This window comes from Rhinichthys klamathensis, unplaced genomic scaffold, assembly GCF_029890125.1.
Source record: "Rhinichthys klamathensis goyatoka isolate OS25496 unplaced genomic scaffold, OSU_Roscu_1.1 h1tg000123l_1, whole genome shotgun sequence".
NCBI classification, from domain to species: domain Eukaryota; kingdom Metazoa; phylum Chordata; class Actinopteri; order Cypriniformes; family Leuciscidae; genus Rhinichthys; species Rhinichthys klamathensis.
Window position 1 is genome coordinate 9889439 of NW_026606660.1, and position 27733 is coordinate 9917171.

The 27733-nt window shown below is 39.1% G+C and overlaps 1 protein-coding gene across 1 annotated transcript; it reads right to left on the reverse strand.

Moving 5' to 3' along the window:
- Positions 1–888: 888 nt before the first annotated feature.
- ahctf1 (AT hook containing transcription factor 1) lies at positions 889–21643 on the reverse strand. Its single transcript, XM_056256154.1, has 36 exons — positions 21385–21643; positions 18313–18438; positions 17889–18142; positions 17255–17435; positions 16743–16950; positions 13634–13750; positions 13456–13540; positions 13200–13350; positions 12981–13113; positions 12669–12850; positions 12503–12564; positions 12292–12420; positions 11244–11334; positions 10631–10720; positions 10406–10546; positions 10221–10319; positions 10021–10123; positions 9747–9870; positions 9595–9651; positions 9348–9494; positions 8953–9143; positions 8710–8854; positions 8140–8271; positions 7860–8007; positions 7608–7758; positions 7389–7496; positions 6831–6987; positions 6484–6699; positions 5341–6367; positions 4826–4925; positions 4615–4712; positions 4276–4529; positions 2064–4062; positions 1864–1973; positions 1701–1771; positions 889–1380 (listed from the first exon to the last, which is right to left on the reverse strand). Exons 2-36 carry the CDS (start codon positions 18431–18433, stop codon positions 1191–1193), a joined length of 7572 nt encoding a protein of 2523 aa, XP_056112129.1. The 5' UTR covers positions 18434–18438; positions 21385–21643; the 3' UTR covers positions 889–1190.
- Positions 21644–27733: the final 6090 nt, after the last annotated feature.

Genomic DNA, 27733 nt, shown 5'->3' on the forward strand with positions numbered 1-27733 from the left:
TGCCAGAGCAACAGGATGAAACCTGAGCACTTTGTTACGCTCACTTTCTACCTGGGACCAGCAAGATGAATAATACAGTACCCTTAGTTTCTGTAAAGATCACTTCCACACAGTCTCCATGCTCTAAACATGGAAGTAAACCTTAGGATGAAGGGCTCTTTAGCCATGTCTCATTTAGGACACTCTAGCTACTTAGATGAACAGTTTCTTGGCCTAATATTCAACAGCTGTTTGTATAATTGCTGGTTATAAGTGGTGATTGCTAGGTATTTCTTGTATTGCTTATACTTAGGGTTGACTTGGGCCAGGAAAGAGCAACCCAAAACACACTAAAATGACTTGTATAACCTTAGTAACCTCATTGCAACGCCCTGTCAACTACAATCAACATCCTACTAGCAGTGCTATTATAAAACCACTATACATACAGTACATTGCGTCTTGATTACAAGTCATTTTAAGGTCTTTTACTATTTGCAGGAAAACAGTAAAATGGTTGAATCAGTACCTCTGAAGAACTACAATACATCAAGATTGTAAATTCTTTGTTCTGTATTTGAAAGCAAACAGGCATTACAAATAAGATCACAATGTTGTTCAAAATAAAATGCATGTATTTGAAGGAAAATAAATGTACATTATTGTCTGCAATGAACAAATAACTCTGTTCACCAGTTAAAGACCTCAAGATAGAGGAGACCATGTGCCAAGCATTAAAGCAAGCAAGTCCACCCATGTAATATGGATAATTTTATAACACTTTCAACCAATGTAAAGTATTCATCTTTATGAATTATCACCCAAGTGGTACAACCATAAATCTTATAATTGTTTGCTATGACTTTACATGTTCCACAATCTTTCCTGTAAACAAAACAAGCAACAAAATTCACAAGTATCAAATTTTATTTATAACATACCTAAAAGGCTATTTACATTTGCATCAATTAGTAGAAACATTTAAAAACTAAACCATCTCTTTTTTGGTGCTCAAGTCCCTCAGTGCCCCTTACTGTAAACGGCATAATTTATCATACAAAATTATTTATCCCAAATTAGATTATTTATTCCAAACATTATCCATTGATTGAAAAACAGCAGGTTGCAGAGCTCTTAGGAAACAAGGAGAGCATAAAACAAAAACGCACATGAAGTGCATTGGGAAATGAGTCCAGTGAAAGAGTCCACAATCAAAGCTTCTTCCTCCTCGTTACAGGTTTAGGAAATATGGCATCCATCATGCGTTTGCGGCGTAGGTTCATCCTCAGCGAAGGGGTTTCCTTCTCTTCGGTTCTAGTTATCGATTCAGCGGGACTGGCGACGGGAGAAAGAAAACTGATCTCAACCGGAGGTGGAGGTTCTGGGGCAGCTTTTGTTCTGTTAAAAGAAACCCGGAATTAATTAGGGTATGATAATCTAGTAACAGTTAGAACATTCACATGCACTTTAAAAGTTCAGTCTTCATAATTTGGTCATGTAAACTCTTTTGTCTGAAATTGCAATAGTTCGATATTAGAAAAGTTGGACTAACAGATTTGGATAATGTGATAGCAGCTCAGCTTCAACATCCTTCTTATATGCAATAGTTCGATATTAGAAAAGTTGGACTAACAGATTTGGATAATGTGATAGCAGCTCAGCTTCAACATCCTTCTTATATGACAATAGCAATAGGACTACATGCAACATGGACAATTCACCTGGTTGTCCTCTTCTTTCTGGGCTTGACAACCTCAGTTTCAACTGCAACATAATCTACTGGGCCATTGTCCTACAACAAAAGACATTATGAATTTTAAAGTGTTATCCAGCAAAAATTAAACAATTGCTTTGGTACTCAAAACTGTATAGGACACTGCATACCTCTTTGGATTGAAAATCAGTTTCATCTCCTGAGGTCTTTGTTTGAGGTACAGGAGACAACATTTCTGGAACTTCAACTTCATTTCGTACAGAAGATCCTTTTCTCCTTGCTATAAAGAAAGGATTGCAGATAAATTTAATTGAAGGCACATTAAAGTGTTGTAACTTACTGCAAAGAGAGGCATTACAATATGGACTACCTCTTGTTCTTTTCAGGTCCGCTATAGGTGTAACTGAATCGCCAACAGCCATAGAGTTTTGTTCAGACACCTTGCTCGCTCGTGTACGTCTAGCACTTCCAAGTGACTTGCTTGCATGTTCCTGCATTTCGTCAGACACCACCAATTTAGATTCTTCAATGTCTGCATTTTGAGTTTCATTCAGTGCTGCAGATCTAGTGGTTTTTCTCTTAGCATGTATAATTTCAGTTACAACTGGAACACTCTCTTTGCTGGCTTCCTCATTTTTAAGTCGCTCTACAAGAGCATCAGCCTGAAGATTTTTTGTTTCTACTTCCAAGGGAATCAAATCTGGCATTTCTTTCCCAAGGTCCTCTCCTTGATTCCAATGCCGGCTTCTCGTAAGGCGCCTAGAAACACTCTGAAGTTGTGCATCATCGATAACAAAGGTTGCATTGTTTGCTTTCTCTGCAGTGCTGGCCACGGTCTTCCTCCTGCTTCTTGGAGGAGTTTTAAAAGGTTGATTTTTAGTTGTGGCATCTTCTGCAGGATCCTGTTGGAAACGTTCTATTGCTAGACCTCGGGTAGACTTGCGAGTAAACCTACTGGGACTACTTTGTGCTTTGGCAGGCTCTCCCATCTCCTCTGGGACTTTTTGATGAGTTTCTGGAACTTCAACAATTAATGCTTGGAGTTTTCTGGTACTCCGTCTGGCCTGTGTTTCGGAGTCATCACTGGGAACGGGGTCAATGGATAGGGCCTCATCATCATCATCAACCACTGTGCTCCTGGTTCTTCGGGATCCTTTCCTAGGTGTAGCTTTCTGTGGGGTCTTTCGTGCTGGACTTGCAGGCTTTGATACTTTCTCAGGAGGCATGTCTTGGTCATTCTCATTAGCGCGCTGTTCTGCATCTGCTTTTCTTGTGCTTCTTCTGGGTGTAACAGGAACTTGACAGTCTTGCAGCTGCTTGCCACTCCTTGTAACACGTTTTGGTGTAGAAGGTACTTGAGAATCCATTTGTTCTTCTTCAGTTAGATCTTTCTCTACATCAAGATTGGGTACAGGGAATGTTACGGTTTTCCTTGTCCTCCGTGACGGGCTGCGCAGAAACTCTTTAGCGTTTTTTAAAATTTCCTCTGTATCTTTTCCAGATCTTTCGACTTTTGTTCTTGCAGGTGACTTTGGCCTACCTGGTGACTTTGGCCTTGCCAATTGTTTTGTCGTGGAAAGTTCCTCAAGTTCTCCAGCCAATAAGGGTGTAGTGTCTATTTGGATAGGTTCAGTTATATTGTCTTTTGCAATGTTTGACACCTCTGTGTCCAATGCAAAAACTTCATTGACCCTACCTAAATGCTCTTCTGAAGGCAACACATTCTCTGGCGCAGAAGACTCCAATACTTCCCCATGAAGAGGGATATGCGATTCTTCCTGTACCTCCGGAGGACCCAATTCTGGACTTTCACCATTGGAAAGACGTTTTGTTTCTTGAGAAGTATCTGCTTGTGGTGTGATTATTTGTTCCACTGTCTGGAGGACCTCACCTGGTTGCTCTTCAATTTTATTGAGACCAGTGACAACAGGTTCAACGTCTGATACCAAGTCTTTTACTTCTTCCAATTTGTTGTCTGGAACTTGAACAGTATGATCCAAGATGAAAACCTCAGAGTTTGCTGTAAGCTGATTATTCACATCCTGGGTCTCTTCTAGCTCATGCAGAGGTAGCAATACTGCATTGTGGTCCAACTCTGAAGCGTCAGGCAGTTCCTCCACATCTGGATCAAGCATTAGCGTGAAGCCGTCTGAGTCTTCTGGCTGTGTACCATCTGGTGCACTGCTGAGGGTCTCTACAGTGCCTCCCTCTAGAAGATGTGTTTGATGTTCCTCAGCCAGCTCTACAGGCACCAGGAGAGTGGTGGATGCCTTAAGCTCAGTATAACACATAGCATCTTCCTCATCTAGATCTGCAGTGCCAAGGCCAACCATTACCACTTCACCCTCTGGCATGTCAGTGTCTAGAACCTGCAGATCAAAAAGCCAGAATGGTAGAATGAATCTTTGTACAACACATTTCAACATTAATGGTACGAACACTGTATCACAGAATTCCAGCTGCATTCAGGCCATTTTACTAAATATGCAAAATGCTAAATGAAACTTGTCACATTTCACCTGGTTAGGACAGTGCATGAGATTTGTTTTAACACCAAAATAAGGCTTCAATTGTGCACTCACTTTTAGCTGTGCCTCAGGTGTGACCAGTGACAGCACTGCATTGGCTTGATCCTGGAGGTACTGCTCATTTGGTGGAAGTTCCTCCATGTAAAGGGCAGGAGAAGGCTGGTGGTTACTCCTGCCATTACCCTTTACTTCTTTTATAATCTCAACCTCACTTCCTGAGTCCTCCACCTTCTCATCTCCAGAGTCCTCTTCATCCTCTGAAGATTCGGCACTGGTAAGCTCATCAGTGTCATTTAAGCTAACTACAGCTACAGAAAAAATTGAGATTACATTTGGATTATTACAATGTTAATTAAAGACATTGTCTAAAATGCTGAATTGACATGTAATTACATCTGGACTCTGAGGTAGCAGATTCTGATGTCTGTGTTTTCAAATCTGCTGCATTCTCTTCAGTGGGCTGAACTTCCTTAAGGTCACAAACTGTTTCACTACAGGGTGTACACAGCACAAACAAAAGTCATGAAAGGCAAAATGGCAAGACATGTGAAACATGTGCAATGCAGCACACCAGAAACATGATAGACAAGTCGTTAACAAGTACCTTTTGAGAGATTCCTCTGAGACTTCCCTAATACTGGACCGGGTCAAAGATGGAGAATGATCTGAACCAAATAAATGCTGTTCGACAAAGGCATCCAAATCTACAATATAAATGTTTAGACATTTATTTCCTACCAGTTATTATCTTTCATAACAGAATACAGGAAAGTTACAGTACCATTCAAAAATTTGGGGTTGATAAGATTTTTAAATGTTTTTGAAAAGTCTCTTATGCTCAAGGCTGCATTGTAAAAAAAAAAAAAAAAAATTTGAAAATATATATTTTAAATCGTAATATTTCACAATATTATTATTATATATATTTTTTTTAAACATTATTTACTCATGTGATGGCAAAGCAGAATTTTTAGCGGCCCAAGAAACATCTCTTATTTTCAATGTTATAAACAGCTGTTTATGTATGTGTGTGTGTGTGTGTGTGTGAATAAAAACTCACTGACCCGAAGCTTTTGAATAGTATTGTGTTAAGGAATAAATACTTTTTTTTTTAACTACCTGAGGTTTCCATAGATTCCCCTACACATTCTTCATTGATCTCAGGTTCACTAGTCATTTGTTCATGGTTCACCAACTCGACCACTGGAATCTCAGACACAGAGGCCTCACAGATCAGTTCTTCTGGTACGGTCTCTGATACCTTGGTGACAGCTGGTTCACCAACAGTATCATAAGCAGCATTTTCTTCCATGGACTGGTTTACAGGCTCTAAAGTAGGAGGAACACTTAGAGCTTCAACAAAAATTGAGGATGTGTTCAATGACTCTTCAGCATCTGTTGGTTCCTGGATCTCTGGATACTCTAAAATCTCAGTTAAAGAGTCTAAGCTTGGTTCCTGAACTGGAAGAACAAGCTCTGGTTCCATAACCACATCTGGCTTGAGAACCTGAGCCTCTGAAGTTTCCTTAAGCTGCTCCTCAGTTCCTTCCCTCACAAGATCATTCTCAATATTAACCTCAAGCTCCTCAATCTCATTATGGCCTTCCTGTGTGTCTGAAGGGCTCTCTCCACTGGACAAGTCTTCCTTGGTATCATTTTCCTGAGCTATATTTAACTCTTTCTCCGGCAATGCAGCAGAGGGTAGGCCTAATTCTGAAGTTGTTTTGTGTTCTACAGGAGGCATATGTTCCTCTGAAGTGTTTGGAAGTCTTAAGGTCACCTCCCGATCCATACTGTTATTCGCTTGATGTTCTTTCAGTGTTGCCATAAGATCCTCAGGAGCATCATGGAACTCAAGAGTTGTATCGGACTGATTGGATACAAGACTTGCTTCTTGCCCCAGACTAGGCCGTTGCAAAAGAGTGGGAAGGACTTGTGTGGACTCTGCTGCAGGTATCTCTTTGACAGAGTAGCCGCTCTCAGATTTTACATCAGGATTCTCTTTCTCTTCAGACAAGGGCATGTTCGTCCTCTTTAGATCTACTTCTTCCTCTTCAGCATCTGAATGTTCACTCCAGGCATCACTGATTGTTTTAAGAGGTGGGGAAGATCTCTTAGGTGTATTGAGCTCCCTGTTAATCGCAATCTGTAAAGAATCACAATGATATTACTACTGCAAAAATCTGTTAAAAAAAAATCTAAAATCTTTTTCCTATGGCAGCTCAACTGAACATTTGATTTTAGATGTTGAAAAGGCTTTACCCCATTGTTCCAGTGGACAGAGCTCTTGGGAACTTCTGGAGAATCAGCCTCCTCTATGAAGGTAATACGGCTCTCTTTGGGGCGGAGAGGAGGAGTGATTGATCTGCCCGGGGATGCAGAAGGGGTGGCCACAGGAGTGGGACGTAAGCTGGTCCTCAGAATAGACTGTGGAGTGAAGGCTGAGAAAACCGGGCCTGACGCCAAGGCTCGAGCTCTCTAAAATCAAAACGTTTATTATGAGGTAGGACATTTCTTAAAACACTTGAAGTACATACAGAATGCTTAATCTGAAGTAACAGACATTTCAGTGAGGTTTTGTGCAAAGTTTTAAAACCATAGGGTCTCACCTTTACCACTTGAGGAGTTTGCAGCAAACTGAGCTCAGGAGCATTGCTGACAGTCTTTGGGCCAGCCCACGAGGTAATGGACCTTGTAGGAGTGCAAGGCAAATTTGAGCTCCCTGGAGAATTCTGGGAAGATGGCTGCACAACTAAATCCAGAAGCCTGGTGACAAAGCAAGGGAAAATGTTACCATGCACCTTATTTTGCAATTTGGAAGTAAGCTTTTTTCTTCTTTTAATGTGCAAGCCTTCCAATTCATTAGCCGCTATAGGTAAACAAGTACAAAGTACAATAAACGGTAAAGCTATTTGTGTACAAGCCAGTGTTTGGTGACAACGATAAATTTAAATAATATACGACCAGTTACATACCAGTTTGCAATAAGCAGCATAACATTGTTTGTACAGGTAAACTACCTGATATCGAATGACACTGGAATCCTTTGAACATTTAAGTTACAAATGGCCTTGCTCACTTCAAAATAAGGTGAATAGTGTCTTTTGAGATGCAAATTTATCCCAAAGAACTTACAACATAATAACACCAGTATTTGTCTGTTTTACCTAGACATTCTTTTGGTTAGCATGTTGATGGGAGTTCCTACAAAAGCCTCAGGTAGATTTGGGGAGGAAGGGTTTAGGCTAGGCACTTGCTTCTCAGACTCTTTGGGGCTGAACAGGAAATCCAACAAAACATTCAGTGCAGAACAGGGTTTAAAATGAAAACATTTCATAACTTACAAACAGAAAACGAAAGCTGGCAAAAACGATTTAGCATAGTACCTTTTGAAAGGAGATGACTCGGGCGTGGTGTTCTTGCCAACCCACACTTCCTCGATCTTTGATAGGACATTACTGATAAAGGCTGCTCTGGTCATCACATTTTCAGAGGCTGAACGTTTAGCAACAGTTGACAGAGGCTGGGGTCTTTTAACTAGTGGTGAGAGAAGAGAAGAGCATATTTAAGGTCAATTGCTAACAACTTGTGTCAAGTTCTAACACTTGCGTCCCAGTGAGCATGACCATCATCGATACCTTCTCTGTGAATCGTAGCAGGGTGTTGATACGGTTTTGCTCGTTCAATGGCTAATTTGCGTTGAACCCGAGGAAGAACCTTCCCATACTGATTGAGAATGGAGTTCCTTGTGTTTGACCTTTCCTTCATTTTAGGATCCCTGTCAGCCTGAATTAAAAAAAAAAAATTCATATATAATAGCATGAATACTTTGTAAACGAAATATAATCTTTAAATATGATAAAAGTTTCATTAACTGATGAAAATGAAATGTAGATTATAATATAAAATTTAACATACTGCAAGGTTCAGTTTGATGGCCTGGTTGAGTTGAAGGGCAGGCACATAATTTGCCTGCTGGAGGTAGTGGACCATGAGAAGCTCCCGATTCTGGAAACCTCCGGTGTTTTGAAGAAACCGCTCCAAACACTCCTGCACATTTGAATTAGTTTAAAAACAAAAGTGCTAATACTTCTGTTCAAAAGTTTGGGGTTTGTATTTGTTTTTTTAAAGAAGCCTCTTATGCAATTTAAAATAACTTTACATTTTAAATTATATTAAAATAGAAATGTATTCCTGTGATGGCAAAGCAGCCATTACTCCAGTCATCAGCGTCACATGATCCTTCAGAAATCATTCTAATATGCTGATTTGGTGCTCAAGAAACATTTCCTATTGTTGAAAACAGTTGTGCTGCTTAATATTTTTATGAATCAATAAAAAAAAAAAAACACGAATCTCTGAGTAGAAAGTTTAAAAGAACAGCTTTGATTTAAAAATAGACAAAGTTTGTGTCCTTGCTGAATAAAAGTTTTTTTTTTGCATTCTAACAGCCATTAAATATTATGTGTTGTAGAGATTTACACATACCTGTTCTACAAGTCCAAGGGGCAGCTTCAGCAGCTCTTTCATCAGTCCCAGCTCCTGACAGGTCTCAAAGAGAAACCTCATCATCTCTTCCATGTTCAGTTTATTACAGTGCTGCCTTAGCAAAGCCCAGGCCTCCACAATACACCTGGCCAGCCAAAAACAAACCAAAAGTAAGAGTCTAGCAAATACAACTAAACCCCCCCTAAGCTGACATATTAATTACATGGTACACTACACTCATACCTGTTATAAAGCAGGACAGAGAGGCTAAGCTTGGCTTGGTTGGTAGTGCACATGGGAGGCTTCATTACATGTAGGTAGCGCAGGGCGATGCTGTGCTTCTGCTGGCACATCAAAGCCTGCAGGACACGCTCATGCTGCCAGCTCCACAGAGAGTGACTGGTGGCTGGGTGCAACAGCAGCTCCAGAGAGCTCTGGGGGAGATAAAAACCATTCAATACAAATTATTCATGAAGTATCATGTTGCACCTCTGGCATTCACACAAAATACACTAAGAGTAGTGTTTAAACTGATATAGTTCACACCATTTATTTATCAAGCCAAAAATGTAAGTTTCTTTTAAAAATACCAGCATAAGAGTATTAATGAGAAAGAAGCTTAACACTGTTTTTTATACCTCATGATCATGATGATCTAGCAACCACAGGCCTTGTACCAGTTTCACTAACCCAATGGGAATGGCGAACGCTGTGGGAAAAGACTCCACTGATGCCCCACTTTTATTGGGAAATGAGTACATCACATCCAGCAGCAAGTAAATAACCTAAGAGCCTGAGTCAAGGAATAATCTTTACGAACCAGCAGCAGAAAGCACAATATTTGTGGCAAGCATAGAATGTACCAAAGAAACCCCAAAAGGATACAATAGCATGTTTGGCAGATTCTTCAATGTTTTCCAGGAGGTAAATATCCAGCAAGGCCTATACCAGGGACATAGCAAAAAAAAAAATGAAAATCCAGCACAGCTGAGCAAAAGTTTGTTCAAACACATCATCTTCTTTAAGTCTTAACTTACATGAAGTGATGGGGGTGGATAGTGTCCTGTTCCACCCTCATCCCTTTTCCAAAGTTCAGTAAGGCGTTCCCCACACTGACTCACAAGCCCATCAATCAGGAGGCAGTCTGCACACCATTTGTCCCTATTGGAAGAAAATTATTGTTTTATGCCTTATTACACTGATACAATTTGACTTAATCAGTAAGGATGTTTAAATTACATTATTATTATAAATATAAAATATATATATATTTTTTTAAATCAATGGTGCTTCAGAAATTCAGCAACATACTTGGCCAGTCTCCTCAGCTCCTCCCTCTGGCCGACGTAGTAATTCTTTATAATAGAATGACTGTAAAAGGGCCTTGATATCTGCAGCACATCATCATCATCATCTGTTGACAGAACACAGAGTTCATCATATGCAATGCACAGATTTGTTTAAAATCACAGAGAGTCTAAGCAAAGCTTTGGAGAAGATCATACCAGAACCCTCTGGAAGAAGACCAGTCCGGCAGAACCACAAAACCACTTGAGCATACTGGGAGATCAAGTTAGACACCATGCATTTGTTCATGAGTCCAATTAATCCTGCAGGTAACCAAAAACAGAGTCAGTCATTCTAGTGATTTTCAACTTCACATATACCAGTGTGAAGTCGGTGTATACTCGGACACCTTTCTGTGTGAGCTCCTGAGCCTCATTTAGCAAACAGTGGAAAACAGTGCTGAGGTTTGCCAGCAAGCGCTGACTGTGCTGTAGCAGCTGCAGTGTCTGGGGATCTGTGAAGTTTGCGAAGCTGTCAAAGAGCGGAGCACCTGGATGCATAGAAAGCACATGGTCAGAACGCTGTTAAATTTGCAATACAACCATATTGAGAGAAATGTGTGTAGGAAACTCACATATTTCATCCAGTTCTTCTTTGGTGCGCACAACCTTATTCCAGGCCCACTCCAGTATATAGCGCAGATTGACGGCTGACCCTGGTTGCTCTGCGTGCAGAAATGTGGAAAAGGGAGTACTTTACTATTCAAAAGTTTGGGGTCAGAATGATTTTTTTTTTTTTTTTTTTAAGAAATACTTTTATTCATCAAAGTGACATTTATAACATCACAAAAGACTTCTATTTTAAATAAATGCTGTCATTTAGAATTCTCCATTCAGAAAATCATGAAAAAAAAATTACACAGCACAACGATTTAAGAAATATTATAATAATTACATTAAGAAATGTTAAGCAGCAAATCAGCATATTTCTGAAGGATCATGTGACACTGAAGACTGGAGTAACGGCGGCTAAAAATTCAGCTTTGCCATCACACAAATAAATTAAATTGAAATATTAAAATAGCTATTTAATTGTAATATTTCACAATATTACTGCCTTTACAATATTTTTGGTCAAATAAATGCAGACTTTGGGAGTATATGAAACTTTTCAAAAACACTGGCAGTGTAACTAGTGATGAAACAAGTTTTTATAGATTACGAAAGCCTTACTTCTCCCATCCTCACCTTCAGTGGTCCACTGTTTAATACAGCCAGTTATGAGTCCCAATGAGCTTGTCTCCACAGCAGTGCACAAAATGGCATCAAGCTGCTCTTCCTGAATTCAAATCACAAGACATTCAATGAAAAACGTGCATCACAGCTATAAATTAAAGCTGCAAGCAGCATTTAGCGGTGTTCAAGCAGTTAAGGCCTTTAAGGCCGTTAAGCACAAAAGCATCAAAAGACATTAAGTTTTATGTAGCATACATTTAAACACTGACATAATAGATGGAAAAGACCATTTACAGCCAATACAGGTAGTTATAGCGCCACCTATGGTCCGATCTCCATGAAACTCTGCATGCTTCTTCAGCATGTTATGACACATGTGCTCATCAATTTTTGTGAAGTTCTGAGTTTTTATTTATGATGTATAGGCTTTTGAGTGTATTTTGACACGCCCCCTTTTCTAAACGACCCTGTTACAGTGAACCAAAGGGCAAAGTTCAACTTTTTTTGATAATTATTGATCTAGAGAGTCCAGAGAATTGTCCTAGACTGGTCTGGTTCCGATCAGGCAAAAAAACAGGGACTAGTTCGCAAAAGTAGGTTTTGGACAAAATTGGCCATAACAAATTTTTTTTTGCTCAAATCGAGAATCCGAGATATACGTCGTGTCCGTCTTGAGCCAAGGAACACAGTGGTGCAAAAAGCTTGATTCTAAGTCAAACGGTCTAGGAGTTATGAGCAATTTAGTACTTTTGGTTGCTGTAGCGCCACCTATGGGCCAATCGGGGTCATACTCTGATAGGTTCTCCCCAAACTGAGGCCCTACCACCTGGCCAGGTTTCAAGTCTCTAGGCCTTACGGTTTGGGCTGCACGATGCGTTTTAGTTTTTTTTTTTTTTTCAAATAGCAATTACAATAGGTTTTCAGCACTTCGTGCTTGAACACCTAATAACCATTCTGATACCAGCAGTACTACATGTGGATGAAGTCTATTTAGCCAATAAGCAAACAGATTAGACTAGTGTAGTTATTCCTGAAATATGTTTAATAAAGGGTGCGTTACCTGTGAGAGGCTGGAGGGCTGGACATCAGCCAGACGAGAGGACAGGAGGCCAGACATGAGACAGCGCGAGTATCCATTAGAAATGCTGTCACCCAAACTTGGTGCCACCTTCTTTAAATAGCTCAGGGTCTGAGAGTAAACAGTAAGAGTTTAATGTACCAGATTAATAAAGACTCAGCATTGAGTAGTAAACAGTGGGCCAAAATCTAACCTCTTTCTGATGGCCAGAGCAAGTAAAGTGCACAATTCCAGCATTAAGCAAACAACTTCCATCTAGATAAATAGAAAAAAAGTTAAAGATTATTAAATATTTAATGGAGTTACACAACACAGCCATTATACATGCAAAAAAAGTATATGAAATTAACATGTCTTGCCAAAGTTGTAGGTGGTGGGATTGAAGAACTGTTCCGGTGGAGGGCAGGTGTAGGGCAGACCCCTGCTTAGACTGCGCTCATGAATCAGGACGTCCAACAGAGGAAAGGGAGCTGTAATCTCGATCACACAGTCGAGAGACCACACCGCCAGATATGGACAGTTCCGTAAAGATTCGCCCGCTCTGGACAGGTAAAGAGAAAAGTCAGTCCAAGCTGCATGGGTTTATATGCAGCAATATGGACTTGAGTTGCATGTCCCTTGCAACATATCGGACTGCATTTACATTTATCGTTTACTCTAAGCATTCTCACCTTAATGAATCTGGCATCTGAGCATGGTACCATCTGTTAATGTCAAAAACACCAACGAAGGTCGATGGCTGGCCTTGTCCATACGATTTAACTTGCCAGCTGAAAACCGACACACTTGTATCAGGAGATGCCACTAAAGAAAGAGAAAAACAAATGTTATAGAAAATATATGTCAAATCAATCACTCTGCAAAGTATGGCTTTGGACATGCAAAAACACCTTCATTCATGCTGTCATCCCGATCAGGATGGTGGCGAAACTTTTCTATGGTCTGACAGCTGATCAAACGGGTATTGGTGGCCTGAGCTCTCAGAGGAAACGCTGTACCGTTCAAGTCCTGACTGTAACGCTCCTCACAATACTCCAGACCCTGAGAGTCAAACATCACACACAAAATTAATCAGTCTTGGCAACAACATTGTATATGGATATAAAGACTGTGCAACATTTAAATAAATCTATGAAAACTCTGTACCTCATAAATAATTTTCCCTGAAGCCAAGCACTTTCTCTCGCCAAAGGCCAGTTGTAATAAATGGAGGCTGACCACATCCCCCTCCCTGCAAAGACAAAATATGCCAAAACAAAATCAGAACAAAGTCAAAACAATCAGATGATGATGCCGATAGGAGCACATGAAACAGCAAACTCACTGATCCTGTGCAGACTGCACTGCCCACAAATAGCAGCAGTTCCGAGGGTCATTTTCGGGCTCCTGGAAGGTAAATGCATAGACAGGCACTCTGCCACCCTCTAGCTGGGAGTGATATCTGGAGAGCAAGAGGACACGTTCAGAAACAAATTCACTGGTGCAGCAATAAATTAAAGTCGGGTTGGAACGGTGGTATTGACATTTCTTCTCTATCATTACATGCATCCAAGTGAAACCGATTATCAAAGATAGATTTCATGTAGTGGTCGACCGACACTGATTTTTTGATGGCCGATGCCGATATCTTACATACAGCACACAGCGAAAATTCCATAAATATGAGTTTGAAAGCAAGGATTTAAAGTTCGTCAATCGTGCATCTCCAGTGAAGCTGAACTCTCCTGTCCGCATCTACAAATGCACACTCAGATGATGTTACAGCTGGATTCAACTAAGTCTGCAAGGTTTGTGAAATTAAATGTTTATTTGACACTCCAAGATTTAAGATATATAAATGCGTATTTTCACAGAATGCTGACGGTAAATGAGAAAGTATCAGTGTTTGCCTTTCTATTAATTATAAAACCAAATGTTATAATGTTTTTTGGTATAATGTTTACTTTTTTGTATTTTAATAGTTCTATCTAATAACGTATCAGACAGAAATGTTAAACCGAGACTAGGGATGTCAATTTTCACAAATTCCCATGATCGATCGTCGTTTAAATTAACGATCAATTAATCGATTAATCGTTAGCCTTAATACTGCAATATGCGTCTGCTGCAGTGCATATGGCCAACCGCATGACAGCGTCTGCAAATGCTGCTCAAACCGCTATGTTCCTCACCAAATTAATGAGAATGGTTTTAATCTAAATAAAGGGCTAGTAGGATTGTAAAATGTTTCGATGTGATTGATAATTAAATTACAGGGCTCGAATTTCGGCGCGGGATTGCGGGTATTGCGCATAATTCTAATAATACCCGCAGGTCTCCCATTTATAATGCAGGAAATTCCCGCAATCGTAATCCACACAGATTATAAAATCAAATCATTCTTTTAACAACTATCTGCCAGGCGCAATTTCACAAACAGCGTGGGTGTTCAGCGGTGCCGCGTCTTCTATCTCTTCTCTCAAAATGTGTTGTGAATATTCACTTGGACAATCGGGCCAGCAGTGGATCGTGACTGAAGTTTACCATTTGCATTTTTAAGTCTTACCAGTTTAAACATTCAAACGATTTTAAACTAATCAGTGCTCGTGCGCTCTCTGAGATGATTTTCTATGCGCACATTCATAGAGAATCCGCCTCAAAAACAGCTGGCCAGTAACAAAAGTTATTTTTCGCGGATTATATTGCTTTAACACGCAAAATTGTGTCAATTTCGGTCTTCGTGAGTATACTCTAAACATAGTCGGTTTTGTCTTTTAATAAGCATAAAACGCATGCCAGTATAATGAACACAGGATCCGTGCACTAGCTCATTAATTTAGTTGTCAAAACAACAAAATATAGCTTTAAGTTAAAGGAATCAGGATTAATAGCCTATATGTATTTAATTTATTCAGGACTCAAATACTACCCAGTGTTATTTTCCATTTGATTACTTTATTCAGTTTCTGTAGGCCTATATGAAGTTAGACCCATTGAAAAACTTCTCTTTATTTGTATCTTTATTCTATTGTATTTATTTGTGCTACTTTTTTCAATTTAATTAAACAATTTAAATCAAGCTTCCTTGTGTTGTGTAAACTCTTAACAACAATATTACCCCATTGTAAAAATGCAATGAGCGCAAACATTTAGGCAAGATAAATGTAATAATTTTGTTTGGAAAAAATGCCCCCCGCCCTTCTCCCCCCCCCCCCATGAGAATCATCTAAGGGGGGGAATATAAAATTCCCCCCCCATTTTCCAAAACGAAATTCAGGCCCTGAATTAAATTAAATATTTAATAAATCAAATATAACGACTAATACAACATGTCACCAACGCCGCCTCAGATGCGCTTGTCAGAATGTGTGACTTGTGGACGCGTGCTCTTCCTGGAACAACGCACTTAAAACGGCAACTAAACCCAATGAATTCACACCGATTTAATAAAATAGTGTTCTCATGTTATGTAATATGACCGTCCCAAATTAATCCTCGTTATTAGTCGTGCATTCTGCTTGAGCGGCGCGCGCTGAATGAATAACTTAACCGTTGAGCACTTTGCTAGCACGTTATTTAACTCAAAGAAACGCATTCTATGAGATTAATCAGATATATACAAAATAAACATAATATTACAAATTATATCTGCACAAAATGACGTGAATGCACAAGTGAACTTGAACTAAGTTACGTGCCATTCAGAATGACTCATGTTGTGGACGCGCTCTTCCTGGAACAACGCGACACGGCAACTAAACCCAAATAATACACAATGTTTTATTACAATATTGTTCTCTTTATAATGTTATGTAATATGACAGTCCCAATAGTCGTTATTAGTCGTGCATTGCCATTTGAGCTGCGCGCGCTAAAGATCACGCTGCGTCAATTCTTAACCAAATGCATCCAATATGAGATAAATCAGATATAGATAGGCGCACACAAAATAAACTATTACAACTTACATTTGCACAAAACAAAAGGCAGCAAATGCACACGCAAACTTATAGTCATGATGAAGGTGTAAAATAGTCCCAAACATAACTCCGGCGCGCTCGCTTACATGTTTCGCGGTTGAGCAGCACGCACGCGCATGAACCTGCTTAATCGATGATCGATAAGGTTTATCGATTAAACGTGTTATCGACAATTAATCGATCGTCGATTAATCGTTGACATCCCTAACCGAGACCGTAAACTAATGAAGTTGGAGAATGGGAGCGTTGTGTGCTCAGGAGCTGGAGTTCTCAGCATCATCAAATTTAAAAACAAGCGCGCCGTCAAATAAAAGTCTCGCTTTTGAATCATTGGCCAAACAGAAAACCTTATCAGCCGATGCCGACATTTCGGCCTTGACGATATATTGGTCGACCACTAATTTCATGCCCCTTTTAATGCACCAAAACAACCAAAAAAAGTCAAGTCAAGCTTGTTTTAAGTCTTTCACTCACTCTTTTTTGAGGGTCTTCAGGTTCCAGAGCTGCAGGTTGCCATCTGAGAAGCCGACAGCGAGCTGGTTGGTGCGTTGGATGTACTGCAGGGCTGTTGCTCCAGTACCTGTGGGGCTGCTGAGCTGCAGACACAGGTGTCTACCCTGCTGCGTCACACCCTCCCTTAGCCGAGGGATCTCAGACGGAGACTTATTGACCACCTCCAGATCTGTAGCCAAAGCAAATGAAAATGGTTTGAGATTATGGAAAGGTTAGAATCTTTTTATCTTACTACTACTACAGTAACAAGCAACTAAGTGTAGCTCCAACCCCAATTAAACACACCTGAACCAGTTAATCAAGGTCTTACTGGGCATTCTAGAACCTTCCAGACAGGTGTGTTGAGACAAGTTGGAGCTAAACTCTACATGACAGTATGACAGGCTATTCAGGACTGAGTTTGGACACCCCTGAACTAAACTATTATAGTTTTTGACTGTTCACATGAAAGCACAAAAAAGAAAAAGTCCCACCTGAAGCCTCCAGTTCACTCTGACTACAGGACAGGTCATCCAGACAGAGGTCAACCAGCAGAACGTGACCAACGTCCGTTACCACTGCAGCCACACCGAAGAACCAGCGCAGACTCTGATGTAGATGCTGTGTGCTAGCACTGGCCCCTCCGTAGCTAACCAGGGGCTCAATGGCTGTGATCTGTGGAAGAAGCAGATGTTCTATTCAATCACTTGATCATTCACAGTAGGGTCTTTAAAGAAAAGAGAAACATTTTATGACATTTTTTAAAAGTACATTTCATAATAAAAGGATTATGCAACAACCATGTTTACACTCATTCAGGGTTATTATTTAACTAAAAACATTTTTTTAAAACATTTTTGCTACTTAAAATAAAATATATATTTTTTATAAATAAACCAATTTTATTCCAACATTTTCATTTAGTTTAGTTAAACTAAAATAACTAAAATTGAAGTAAAAGTGAAAAACTATTTAGATATACATTTTAAAAAATAAAGATGACAAAAACAAAATTACTAAAACTAATTAAAATTAAAAAGAAAATGGAAGATATAAAAATAAAAACCAATTCAAAATATTAAAACCTATAACAGTATCTCAATGATACTAATATAACACTGCACTCACTCTGCCTGGGATGACCACAGCCTTGACAACACGGGAGATACCCAGATCATACAGACACAACATGCTGCCATCTGCTTCCTCCAAACCAATGAGCAGCCCTGTTCGCTTCAGCCAGCAGAAGTCCCGCACAGACAACACTGTGGGCTGGTGCTCCGACACCCCGCTGAAGCGGTAGGCAGAGAAACGCTCTCCAGAAATGGCATGGACGACCTCCAATTGAGGCCCGCAGGCAAGCCAGGACAGTCCACTCTTCCCTGTACACGAAATAAGAGATGTTAGTGAAAGATAAAAGGATTATTTAAGACATCTAATATTAAAATAATACTATTATAGTTAAGATATTGTAATTAATAATTCCATTATTAGTTAAATCATCCCCAACATGAAATGGGTCCATACTTGTTTTACACTGATCACAACTCACCAACAGTAAATCTCCCATGCAGCACAGAGTCGAGCGTAACTTCATCCTCCCCCAGAGCGTCTATCGTTACCTCTGGAAAGCGCAGCAAGCTGCTGGTGACTTGGGCTGCCAGGTCACGCATGCTTACTGAAGAGAGAACACGTGCTAAAAGTCAATCTGCCTGCCCTGAAACATCAGGATTACAAAAGAATTCAATAAACGGAACAAAAACAGAATGTGTTTTAACCTAGGACAAAAATCTTCTTCAAATAACACTCAAAACATTATGGACAAAGAACCCCCTACATAACAGCAGTTGTCAGCTCTTTTGGGCCTCCAATGGAGCAGTTGTCCAGCACACTTGTTTCCTCCAAACATACAATAAAATCGTGATCATCAAGTTGTGGGTACAGATAGTCAGAGAGCCGGGGGGGGGGGGGGGTTTACCCCCTAACAAAAGGTAAAAAAAAAAAAAAATGCAACTAACCATTTATTTGTGAATTGCTAGGATAAATTAAAAAGCTGTACACCCAATCAAACGCTTTTTACCTGAATAATATCCAGTTTTTTTATCTGAAATGAATGTTATCTGTTATTACTGTTAACTAAAGCCCTATTTGCACTGGACTAGTTTTCCAGGGGGACGTTAGAAAATAGTGTTTCACAGACATATTTTGCAATTTTAATCCCGTCTGAATCTGCCAAGTCTGTGTTTTTCTCACACAAACTGTAAAAATACCAGAACAAATTACCTACTTTTTTTCAGCGATCCTCTGAGAAATCTAATCCCGTCCGAATGCGAATGTCTATGATTGCTGAGGTTGTATTATCCTAATGCTTCTCCTCGTGTGTTTTTTTACCTACCTGAGCTACTGTTTACGCACCAATCTTCAGCATGCTTTCATTTCAACATGGATGGTATGCGACAAAAAACTTTAATTATAAAATTAATAAATAGAGCCAGAGCCAAATCGCAGAAACTGTGAAGACTACCTATTTTAACATCAGTGTCAGGTAAGATTAAGATGCTTGTCTAGATTTCGCTGCTCACTTATGTGGGTTTATTATAAACAGCCATTTCAGTTTTCTTAAATAGCTTTTATAAAAAATTAAAATAAGAATAAATACTAATTTAAGATGTGTACGTAATACAAGCAAGCACAGCACATGACCTTCTGTAATGGCAACATCTAGAAAACACACACTCCCACCTCTGTAATAAACACGAAGATGTTAGTCTGCAGAATCTGTCATGTTAGTATCGGTACATGAAATCAGAAGTTGAGTGATAAAAATTGTAACTCAAACATCATTTAGAAAACTAGTCCCGTTAAAAACTAATAAAAATGACATGAGAACTCAAAACTAAATTACAAAAACTTAAAATGAAACCTGAAAATATATTTTTTAAAAAGGACAATTCAAAATATTAATAAATATTAGTATATAAATAATACTAAAATAGCACTGTTTGGTAGAAAGCAACCAACATGGACCGGACTTCATTCTCAAAAACAATGAACAATTATAAATCAAGGTAAAAGAAAATAAATACATTACATTAATAAATAAAGAATAAACATGTTTTTTTACAACAACAAAAATGAATTCCGTGCAAATCAATTGTTTGATACATTTGGAAAATAAACAGATAAAATCCTTTCAAAGTTTATGGTAATATTACTCGTACATATTAAAGTTTTGGTTTTAAAGACTTATTTTGGCATAAACAATGTGTGTTTGTTGTCATTTAGCCTCTTGTTTTCGAAGTAAAAAGCAAAATTGCTAGATGATAGCTACTTAAACTGGTATTAAAGAATTACTATGAAATGTATAAAAGAAAAATAAATTAAATTCAAAACCACAAAATATAAAATAATGATAAAAAACGTAATTATTAGGAGATGTGCTTGATCATCCTAATTTAGATGCAAAGATGTTTACATAGCTTTTATGTTTACCAGCTTCAAGATATGTGGCACAGCCTTGATTACACTATCTTGAAAAAACACTAAAGTCTGTATGTCTACTAGACTAGGAAAAGATTTTCCACAAGGACAGCTATTTTACTCCAGTGAAATAGCTCAGGGATCTATGGAGAGATGACATGCATAAACAAGAAAACATTTAAAACCATTTTAAAACACATTTGATAATGATCTGACTGCAGATATTATAAAATGAAAGCGGTTGTGGCTTACAGTCTAGCTCTGTAAAAGTCAAAAACCCTGGACTCATGCAACACTGCCCCCTGGAAAAGGATGGTCATCTAATGAACACAGATATGCAGCCTATAGGACTCATCCATGTGCCCGCGCAGAATACATGTCCCACCCATGCGCGAGACTCACATGGCAAAACCGCGACCTAAATTCCAGCTTTATTCAATACTTATTCCTAATAAAAGTCAATACTAGACCAAGTACACTAAAACAAGTATCTGCAGCAATTTCTGTTTCTTAATATTACGATAAACCGGACGTTATGCTTTGTCATTACGGGCACTGCCACTTTAAAATCTTAGCAGCTAACTCATCAAAGTGCATTCAAATACATTCAAATTATAGCTGACAAATACTGCTGTTTTCTCCAAGCAAAATAAAAGCGTCCATTCAAAGCTGTCCCTTCCACAGTTTACATAAAACATTAATTTTGCATGGTCTGAAAAATAGCCTTTGCTGGAAAGTTTCTGTTCTGTCAACCACAGCACGCTAGCAACGAAATGCTGCTGTTAATAGCAACACATAACACGTATAAAACAAACAAGAGACTCAAATTACAACGACGACGGGACATTCATTAATTGAATAGGCTTACTGTGATGTGTAATAAAGCATGCGTCTCGTAAATCGCCGTGTTGTTTGCGTAAATTGAGCCCACGCAGTCTGTTACCATGAGCCCTTCAGGTTAGCCGCACAGGCTAACGGCAGCTAACGGTCACAACACGAGACTAACTCACAACCGCTTTTAACAGTAAATAAGCCACTTGAATGAGTGTTAAACCGCCTTGGGCCGCATAAACACGTACAATGCTACAGAATATCCTAATATGACATAGATCGCTGAAAATGATCACAGACAACAGCGTTGTACCTGCGCGCTGATGACGGCCCTCAAGAAGACTGGATATAACGTTACTTCAAACACGACTTTCGTGGCAACTCTTTTCCGGTCATAATCCGGACTCAGTTCGTACGGATAAACTCTCGTAGTCTAGTTGTGTTGAACTTTAAAGCAGTGGCAAAGAGAAAACTTAAATTCCAGTGACTTCAGTGCAAAACGTTATAACTGCCGACTACTGCTGCTTGAACGCAGGCGCCATTTCCACAGCGATGCAGAACGACTACTGCGCATTCATCTGCTTCAGCCAAATCACGCGCCACAAATAGTATCGCGAGATCTTAAGCAGCTGCCCTTGACCAGGGAAATTACCCATTACATGAGTTTTCATATCCTGCCCTTGACTGCACATTTGTTATTGAAGTAAATTATTAAAAGATGTGAGTGCATCTCTCATAATCATCAAACCATAGCAGTGCAAATTATACCATTTTTGACGTGATTTTGTATTGTTTGTTTTTCCTAATATTAAATCCCACAGTGAAAATAATTTTGCCTCCACTCGTAAATTCATTAATTATCTAGGTAAATCTTCATACAAATAAAAACTAACACTTCTAATAATAATAATAATAATAACAATAATAATACAAATCCATGCACTTGAAAAAGACAGTAACTATGCACATTAAATAGTTTAATATCATATATCTAAGCTTTACTCGGTGATTTCAATGATTAGTTTTTCTCAATTACTCAGTTTTTGTGAAAATATTAAATAAATATCTTGTGTTTGTAAATGTACCATTACAGTTTTTCTCAATCGCTTTGGCTCAATTCTCGAATTAGACTTTTTTTTTTCTCAAAACAATACGTTCAGGTCTCTGCAACATCTAAATGCACATGGCTTGTTGAGTTGAGTTGATTCTCATTGAAGTCAAACTCTTCACAACATCTAAACATTCCTTCATCGTGTGAGCCTTCACAAGCAAAATGATCCATTCAGTGATCAAAATCTGTCAGACATGCATGAATATTCCATAAATACCTATGACATGGAATGTTTGCAATGTAATGACTGCTAAACTGCCACTGTAATGAAATATGTATTTGGAAGCATACAGTGGGCTATATGGAGTTTGCCCGGCACAATCACTACCATTTCCAAACTTGCAGGAACGTCTAAATCCCTACGGACCCATCAGTTTATAGTTTATAGCAGTTACATATACAAAACACATTGTGTTGCTTGTCATGGAAGAGCAATGGGAAGATATAAGAATATGTGGTGTTAGGGGAAGACATACCGTATAGTATATGTAAAAAAGGACAAGCAACTGTGAATTTCGAGTTTACATGTAAAACATTTCTACAAAAATAAATGTGTTGTATAAAGATGTTAGGTCCCACTTTATATTAGGTGTTTTTAACCTTTAATCCTTGTACTACAACATTAACTATGAATCATTTGATACAATGCAATTATTGTGATACATGTTTTTACATTGTACTTATTTTAAAATGAAAAATGAAAAATAAAAAACACATCTGTAATTACATGTTGAGCCTTCCCTTACACCTTAACCCTTAAACATCCACCAAATCTGTCACTAACCACCCATATATTCCACCACAATAGCACCACAAGTGTTTTGCAATACATATGAATACAATAAGTAGGCTACGCTGTACTTATTTTTTTCATGGAAGTAGTAGATAAGGACACATGATACAGTGTGATCAAATGTCTATTTTCTTTTTGTGTATACATTGACTTTTCTTAGTACATGTTTACCTGCTGCCTGAAATATGTATCTAAAAAGCTCTGTGTGATACACAAGAACATTCAGCTAGACAAAACTGATATTCTTTTATAGTGTAGAAAACAGACAGTGTCCCCTAAAAAGTAGAAAACATGAAGTTTGCCTAAATATTTCCATGGTCAAAAAAGATCTAAACATTTTGACCAGTGTGGCTCAAACGATGACAAAAACACTTGTTATTTTGGTGGCATTGGCCAATTTACTGACAATAACTTTGAATGAATTAAATGTTTTGGGCGAGTAACTGCATTTTGCAGACATGCAATAGAGTTCCGACGTTTCAGCGAACAGTTGTGACAATTGAACTTACAGTTTAGAGAATGTTACTGTTTCGAGAAATGTGTCAAAGTGATTGAGAAAAACTGTAATTACGTAAGATGTTAGAAGTTGCCTGGATAACTACTTCCAATTGAACACTAGATGTCAGTCACTAACATGTCTCATGTGTGCAAACATCACTTGATAAGGTTGGAACTTGTCTTTCTTTACATTTCAGGGAAAAAGATCTTTTTGAATATGATGCCCTGATTATGATATTTTGCCAAATCTTGCATAATGCAGAATCTTTCTTATTTAATAAACTTTATTAAATGTTTCTCATTTCTGTTAGTTAATCCTAAAACGTTCTGTTCATTCCCAGAGTAAATTAGATTTTAAACCCCAAATTTAGACCCCCTTATACCATATATGTTATTCTTAAAATTATTTTGGATTACTATGGCATAATACATAAATAGTGTATTAAGCATTCAGTACCATAAATCAAAGTACATGGTATTATATCTGATAATGATGATTAACATCACTCTGCCATGGTACTTCCACAAATGGTACACACACACACACACACACACACACACACACACACACACACACACACACACACACACACACACACACACACACACACACACACACACACACACACACACACACACACACACACACACACACACAGAGTATATTTAATTACACAAATATAGATAGATAGATAGATAGATAGATAGATAGATAGATAGATAGATAGATAGATAGATAGATAGATAGATAGATAGATAGATAGATAGATAGATAGATAGATAGATAGATGGATGCAAATGAAGACTCGCTCTTTCTCCACTCTCTCCTGCTTTTCTTTATTTCTTTTCTCCTCTGTGTTCTATCCTTTTCCTTTTCTTATGGCCACTTCATGCAAAGACGGAGCTCTAAGGTTATGCAATTCCCGTTTCCCTTCCCCCACACATCCTCATCTTCCCCATCACTGGTTTGTCAGAGTGAATAAATGAGAATCCCTGGAAGGATGCATTAATACTTATAACCTCAGTGTTAATGGTGAGCTTTGCAATGAGGGATGTGCAAGTTCGTGTGTATTTAAACTATTATTCAAATGATATATGATGTACAAATGCATTCAGAGTATTACAAAAACCCAGTGAGTCAGAGTTGGAGAGCCTTTGGAGTTGCTGTCAGCATTTGTTAATGAGTTGGCAAAACAACGCTGGAGATGGTATATCTATAGAAGCGTGAACAAGGGATGCGAAATGTAAAGGGGGCGAAGAGGAGGTGGGCTGCCTGGAAGAGAGACGTGCACTTTGAGATGAAGAACCGGCCAGCGGAGGGCTGTGACTCAGAAGAGAGGGTGGTAGTGGGTGTCAAACGCTGAATAATGATACTGTTCAATCAGCACCTGCACAATGAAGAGCAAATCATGTACAGTATCAAAGAATTGGAGAATTGTCACATCCACCTGCCTCACATGCTAAATAAGGTTATAGGTCACAGGTGAAATTTCAGCCTCAGAGAGCAGGAGCATTAAAATAGAAATAACTGACAGAAATTAATTTAAGAATATTAACAAAAAATGAATTTTCTATTGCATTTAAAGGAACTGTGAAATATTTTCTGGCTTTTAGTCCTTGTGTAATCTTTGAGGCCGCCTATGCATTCACACTTCTAAAAGTTGACCAGATTAACTTTTAGCAGATATACACAAAAATGACTGACAAAATATTGATTCATCTTGCACCTATATGACCAATACATTGCTCACGTTAATGAGAATGTCCTTACTCCAAACACTGCCTACTTCTGACTGGCAATAGCAAGTATAGCAATTTTATTTTATATTATTTATGTTATTATTAGTATTTACATAATTAAAAAAAATCATTAACTTGTTTTCCAGACAAAAATATAAAAATCAACTAAATAAATTAACTACATTATATATTAAATTACATGATATAAATATGAAAATAAGTTATTATAATACATTTTCATTCATCGATTGTATCTTGAATATTTGAATATAAGCATATTTTTTTTATTCTCAAAACAATCTGACACAACATGCTTAAGATGCAAGTTTTCATTTTGCATTACTGCGTCTCAAGTAAATCTTGTTTTTAAAATAGCATAACATTTCCACAATGACATAAATTATGGATTTATTCCCGGAAAATTGAACAGAACCAGCTTGAAAATGTTTTTCTCACAAAAACACAATTGGTGCTACACTAACGGGTGAGAGAACTATTTTTAAATGAAAATGGAAGACAATATTCATTAAGAATACGATGTTTTTGCAGAGTGGCTGTGACTTGGCCATTTAAAAAAACAAATGTTTTCAACAGGCAACAGGAACGGAAGCTGCGCTTGTCAAGGGATTTCACAGGTTTTTTTTTATTATGTCCAATCAGTCTCCAGAAATGAAAACTGACCCAGTTGAATATTGTACTTGCATGAATTCATTTTATGGTCTGATGTCAGCATCTTCTAGAGACCATTTTCTTTCTTAGCAGTGTAAAATACTGTATCAGTGTACATCTAGATGGTTGGGAGATCAGGAAATGGTTGGGAGTTCCACGCTGCCTCAGCAGAGTGGGACTTTATAGTAAAGGAATATTGCAGCTGCCAGTCTCTGCTTTAACCGAGGAGTTTAAGTGTGCCAAGGTCAGACTGGAAATGACCTTAGTAGAGTCACGCGACAAATGTGTAAGGGAGGCAGCCCCTGTGTTAAAAACTGGTAGAAAGTGGTGAGCAAAGAAATCTGCAGTAGAGGCAAAGGCTGACCTTAAAATTGGGGATATCGTGGGACAGGTACAGCATGGAAGAGGGGGTTTTGGGCTCAGTTTAGCTCCTCCTAAATGGCACAAGGCAGGCCCAGCTCAATGGAGGAAGCTGGTAGTCAACGAGGTGCGAAAGCAGGAGGAGAGGATGAGGTGTATAAAGGCCATTTCCCAGGCCAAGCAGGGAGAGTGGATGAGATGGGAGAGTGTGGAACAGCGCAAGATGGGCTGGCAAGACCTTTGGTCAATGGAAGAGAGTAGGATCAGTTTCCTTATTAGGTCAACATATGATGTTCTCCCATCACCGCAGAACCTGAACCTCTGGGTAGGAGAGGATCCCTCTTGTCCTTTGTGTTCATCACCTGCGACATTAAGGCACATTTTGACAGGATGTAAGGTGGCTCTTAGCCAAGGTCGGTTTACTTGGCACCATGACCAAGTACTGCGATGTTTGGCTTTAGCATTGGAAGGCAAGCGTAGTATGACCAATAAGTTGCCGCCTGTTCTAGCAAAACATTACACGCAAAAGACAATATTCCTCCGCCCAGGCGAGCAACCACCAAGAAAAGGTGCTAACACCAATTCTCGCCCAGGACAACTGGAAGCTGCTAGGGACTGTAAGATGCTGGCTGATCTTGATCAACGGCTTATTTTTCCACCTGAGATTGCCACCACTAACCTACGACCAGATATTGTTTTGTGGTCTGGATCAGCACGCATTGTTCAACTGATAGAGTTAACAGTGCCATGGGAGGATGCGGTAGATGAGGCATATGAGAGGAAGAAACTGCGTAATGCTCATCTGGCCGCTGAAGCAGAACAGCGAGGATGGAGAGTCCAGGTTTATCCAGTGGAAGTGGGTTGTCGAGGTTTTGTGGCACACTCTACAACCCGGTTCCTCAGAGACATCGGATTCAGTGGCCAAGAGTTGCGTCGCAGTAAAGAACTTATCTGAAGCAGCAGAAAGGAGCAGCAACTGGCTGTGGTTGAGACGGAAAGATTCTAGCTGGCTGTGTACAGGCCGCCACGCTACGGTTTCGTAGAATTCTTGAAAAACTTGAAGAGTCTGTTGGTTTATTTGTATAGGTTGTATAGTATTTACAGTCATTACGTTCCTTTGTATATTGCGTAAATGACGGGTGGTTGGGCAGATATTGTGTTTTGCGGTAGCAGGTGGTATGCCATATGGAACCGTTGCCACTGAAACTGCATATTAACGCACCAGTGGGGCTCGACAGCCTTAGTCAAACGGGTTGGCGCGTATGGTTGGGTTGCGGAGAGATTGTGAGATTGTGGTTAGGTCTCAGCAGCAGGAGGGATGTATAGGTCAGTAAGCTGGGCTGAGTTGAGTGGGGGACGGAGGGGGGTGACTCTGGGACGCCAGAGTCACTGTCGAGCCCTCTTGAGGTGTCGTGGGCTAGTCGACGAAACACTGAAGACGGAAGGTGCCCACTTGAAGACCCTAGAGATGTCCCCTACTCGGCTCAATCC